The 5,051-nt window shown below is 39.2% G+C and overlaps 1 protein-coding gene across 1 annotated transcript; it reads left to right on the forward strand.

Moving 5' to 3' along the window:
- The first annotated feature begins 710 nt into the window (after positions 1-710).
- On the forward strand, positions 711-1,790 carry LOC149389267 (ethylene-responsive transcription factor ERF109-like). Its single transcript, XM_089624518.1, has one exon. The coding sequence runs from the start codon at positions 794-796 to the stop codon at positions 1,574-1,576; it is 783 nt and encodes a 260-aa protein (XP_089480644.1). The 5' UTR covers positions 711-793; the 3' UTR covers positions 1,577-1,790.
- Positions 1,791-5,051: the final 3,261 nt, after the last annotated feature.

Here is a 5,051-nt window from a genome sequence, read left to right on the forward strand (position 1 = left end):
AGAGTAAATAATAATCGTTTATCTTTTTGTATTTTTGTTATTCATAGTTTATGTTTTTTTCATACATGTAAAGTTCTAATTAGCATTTTAGTACGATGCACTTCATTGGATAATTGTTTGTCAAGTATTTAAATGTTATATGTAATGCGTATTTATTTTATTAAAAAAATTATTACTTTGTATTTATTGGAGAGTCACATAATCATTTTAAATTTATAAAATATGTAAAAAAAAAATTATATAATATAGTTGGATGCAAAAGATACAAGTTAAATATATATGGACTAAAGTGTAATAACTAAGAAGTTAAACCATTAAAATATTAAAAAAATATATGGAATATGTTTATTTTTTTTGTGTTAAAAATAAAGTATTGAATTAGAGATAAAAATATCGTTTGAAGTGAATAAACTGTATTTTTTAACGCAAGAAACCACATTTATATAGTTTTGAGTCGGAAATACCAAAGCAAAGTCAAATGACTGTACAACTGTCGCAGTGCCACGCGAGCTCTCTCGCGGGCCTTACTTAAAAAATCCCGTATTGATTTGTTCATAAATATCAAAGGAAATGTCATCCCGTACGCACGTGTTTCTTTCAACGAGTCCAACCATGCGCGTAGTTCCTGTGTTCGGGACAGCCTGTTACGCCACGTCATATATCTGTCCTGTCTTAACCGCGTCTATATAAACCCCTCTCCCTCTCTCCCCCTTCTCAAATCCACTCTCTCCTAAATTCTCAACTGAACTAACTGAACCCAAACTCTCCAAAAAAATAATATAAAAAAAAAGTGATGTCACGGCGATTCACGCCGGAGGAAGAATTCTCCGTCATGGTCAACGCCCTCCACAACGTCCTCTCCGGCAAAGACTCTTCCACCTCCGCCGCCGCCACGGAAGTCGTCTCTCCGCCGCCGCCGCCGCAGCCACCCTCGTACTTCGCAGCCGCCGCCACGTGTCGTCTGTGCGGGATCGAGGGGTGCCTCGGGTGCGACTACTTCGCGGCGCTGCCAGCTCAGCAGCAGCAAACGGTCAGGAGTGGGAATATCGGGAACAGAAAAGGCGCGGCGGCGAGCGCGGTGAAGAAGAGGGCGAAGAAGAACTTCCGGGGAGTGAGGCAGAGGCCGTGGGGGAAATGGGCGGCGGAGATTCGAGACCCGCGGAGAGCGACACGTGTCTGGCTCGGGACGTTCAACACGGCCGAGGAAGCCGCGCGTGCCTACGATAAAGCCGCCATCGAATTCCGCGGGCCCCGCGCCAAGCTCAATTTCTCCTTCCCCCTCGACACCTCTCACCTCCCCCAGCACAATTACGATAACGCCCTCGCCACGCCCACCGTCCCTCCGCCGCCGCCGCCGCCACCTCAGCCGAAAATTACGCAAGTGCCCTCCAGCTGCAGCAGCAGGGACGAATTGCCAGCTCAGCCGGCAGACTTCGTCGGGGAACAGTTATGGGTCGGGGACGAGGAGATCAATAGCTGGTTGATGACCTTCAGCGACAACCCCGCCGGAGGAGGGGATTCTTCTGATTCCGGCAGCGTCTCCGGCGGGATCAACTCCCACCAGTGGTCGTATTAAGAAACGGAAATTTGCAAATTCAGATACAAATTTAATGATATCTGTGCTGTAAAAAAGAATTTTTGTGTCGGGTGGGGTATTGGCGGGAATTCTTTTATTATCTAATCATGTTTATTTAATCTTTGTGTAGTGTCAATTTAAATATAAATATATGTTGCGAGATTTTAAAGAAGAAGTCTCCTATTTAACAGCAGCAAAAAAAAAAAAACATAAATATGTCTCTGTTTGTTACATTTCCAATCGTTTATGTGTGACAAAAACGGAAATAGTACCGAATTGTGAGAGAGAGAGAAAATCATCGAATTTTCTATTTCTGCTCTCTGTCGTCGGGTCAAATATTAGTAGAAACATATAAAATAATGTTTTCTAGAGTGGAACAAAAATAAGTAAACGTTAAGACAGTTGGTTCTGGAAGTTTAAGCAATGAGCAGAAAAGGGAATTTTGTGGCTGCTGCGAAAGTGTTGGGTGTGTAGACAAGGGAATCTGGGTCCCACACGTGGGAACTCCACTGACTTAAGTTAAGTGTCGCCGAGTAAAGACTATCTGTGGGACCCGCTGGGAGATAGGACCGCGTATATATTTTGTGTGTGTGTGTCTCCTCTGTGACTGTGTCGTATATTATATTACCTACCTATGATTTGATAGTGATGTTATATCGTTTGTTCTACCGCAAATCATATCGAGGTTGCCACGTGGATTTTTTTTTTTTTGGTTACATATTTTGTCTTTTTCCTTCAATTTAAAATTCAAAGCATCGTATTTTTTTTTTATTGTTTAAATGAATAATTTAAGTTTGAAATATTGTTAGTTTGATAATTAAATGTTTATTTTGTAATTAATTAGTCTCTCTCTCTCTCTACATATATCTTTAATATACTATTTCTGAAATCCAATATAGTAAATGGATTATGATTTCCAACTGTTTATTTATAAATCTTAATTATTAGCTTAAGTTTTCCATAATACTTTAAGAGATTTTTATTTCTTATGGGTTCGAATTAGATATTAGGTTATTTTAACATAATGAATAGCTATGTGTAAGCGTATAAATTTAAGTTGGCAATACTTATTGGCGCTATTCTCTTAGCCCGCCGATGTGAATTCACTACAATCACATAAAAGTGTCCGACAAGTGGAATATTAATATGTTTTCTTAGTTGTTCCAATAAGCAAGCAAGCAAGCATAACAATATAAATAAAACGTTACATTAATTCATGTGTTCCTCGTGCTGATTATTCATCACGTGTTGGTATTAGAAAGCCTTTTTTAATAGTACGAGAGAGAGAGAGAGAGAGAGAGAGAGAGAGTCAGTATTTTATTAAGGAAGATTATTATATTTTGTTTGGATATTTAGCAGGTTTTCCAACTATATTAAATGGGTTCACGTTCAACAATCATGTTTATTATTTATATATTTTAAGTTCACTCGCAAATTACACTAAGTTTGATACATCCTAAACGAGTAAGAGCCGAACACATGATTTCATCCCAATGAACACTAATATCTCTTACTTAGTATATAAACTTGGAATATTTTATTTAATTGTTGCCAATACTATCATCCGCCAATTTCTGTGGCATTTTATTTATACAGGTAAATAGAAATAAAAATATATAATCCTAAATAAATAATGCATCACATAAATAGTAATTAATAAAATATTTAATCTAAAATAGAGTTATGTTGGTTAAAATGCTAGATATATAATTAATATTTATATGTTAGCAATTTGAAACATTAATTTTTTTTTGGAAAAATGGTATGAACTAGCCAATCCCAAACTATTGCTTTTGCAAAATAGCCATAGTTTCATTTGTTTGGTAAAATAGCCATCTCTCAAATAGCCATCTTTCTGGACCACGCCGCGTCGCGCGTTGCTCGCCCGAGCCCCCACGCCACCACTCTCATCGGAAAGCGGACTCTCGCCGAGTTCCAGTCTCACCAGGCCTACGGCGGAGGACTCGGAATCCCTAACCAGGCGAACTACCTCCGCTCCGTGAAGCCCAGGCTGTACCAGCACTCTTCTCCGCGATCTCGCCGCCCTCGCCGTCTCCGTCATCGCCGCCTCCGGTGACGACGTTGCTCGGAGAATCGTCTTCGAAGAAGGCGCCCTAAGACCGTCGAGTCTTCTCCCGCAGCGATCCGGTTTCGCCGTCGCCGTCGGAGCGATCGGGAACATCGCGACCGTCGAGGACGCAAGAATCGCGTCGCCGAAGAAGGAGATGTTTCGGTTCTGTTTCAGATCCTCGATTTCCAGATTGTCATTAAATTTAATACTGCCTCGATTAATTTTAATCCAGCCGTCATAAACCTTACATTCTATCTTTATAGTTCGTTGAGATTAAATTTAATCCAACCTAGATTAATCTTACTTTGGCTAATTTGCTTATAGTTGACAAACTATGGCTATTTTGCAAAATCTTAAGTTCTATTTGGCTATATAGCCGCTTGACCCTTTTTTTTTGCCAACATTTTAGAAATTTTGGTTAAATAGTCGGTACTTGTTATTAATTGTTCGATTTTTACAGGAATGCCCCTTAACTAATGCCGCCCTTTTGCATATTATCATAAATATATAAAAACATTGTAAGAAAATACGCGTGATAATTGCAACCCTGCAAAATGAGAAACTACCTCCTAAACGAGCAATCTTCATTAAATTTCACTTTTAAAAAAACTCATTATAGCTTCCACTCTCCGTCGAAAAAAACTCACAAAAAGAAGCTTCGTCCGTACGAACTCCATAATGGTCCGTATGTCCATTCTGTTCGACGAAAGCAGTTTCGTCCTCTGCTTGGACTTGCATTCCTTATTCTAGTATCTTGTGGTTCTTTATTTTTCCTTTCCTTATACCCTAAAATATCGACATTCAGAATCATAGAAAGCTCTAAGAATTAAATGAATCAAGTGCATAGGGAAAGAGAGTAAAACTTAACTGGGTGGACGGCCGTTGGGTGACTCGGACGGTGGAGGAGCTGCGGCATAGAGTGATAGAGCAAGTGGTGGAGAATGAAAGAAAATAGAGGCAGAGAGAGACAGAGAGATAGGGCGTTGGAGATGTGGAGGAAGCGGTAGTCAGAGTCGCGGGATTCAATCAGAGGTCATCGCAATTTTATTTTTTGAGGTTTCTGAAATCAAAAGAGAGGCAAAGAAGAAGATGATGAATAAGAAATAGGACAAATAAGAGGATGAAGTAACTCTTTTAAATCGTAACCTAATTTTTAAGAGCGACATTAGAAGCGACATGGCGCTTTTAAAAGCTATGTCAAAATTAATGAGAGAAAATTTGACTTGCTTAATTTTTAATGAAATTTAGAAGCAATTAGTCGCTTCTAAAAGTGCGGAAAAACTTTAGAAGTGATATGTCGCATCATTTTTTAATTTTTTCTTTTAAATTTCGGTATATTTTTAGACGAAGAAAGCTGTCCACGTCAGCTAAAAAGTAGTTCAGGTTGATATAAGCTAAACACTA

Source organism: Urtica dioica, chromosome 8 (assembly GCF_054948205.1).
Source record: "Urtica dioica subsp. dioica isolate 48M chromosome 8, U.dioica_male_clone48M_v1_H2, whole genome shotgun sequence".
NCBI classification, from domain to species: domain Eukaryota; kingdom Viridiplantae; phylum Streptophyta; class Magnoliopsida; order Rosales; family Urticaceae; genus Urtica; species Urtica dioica.

What these genes read in the sequence shown, in the direction of transcription:
- LOC149389267 (XM_089624518.1), top strand. Translation starts at nt 794, where the DNA reads ATGTCACGGCGATTCACGCCGGAGGAAGAATTCTCCGTCATGGTCAAC.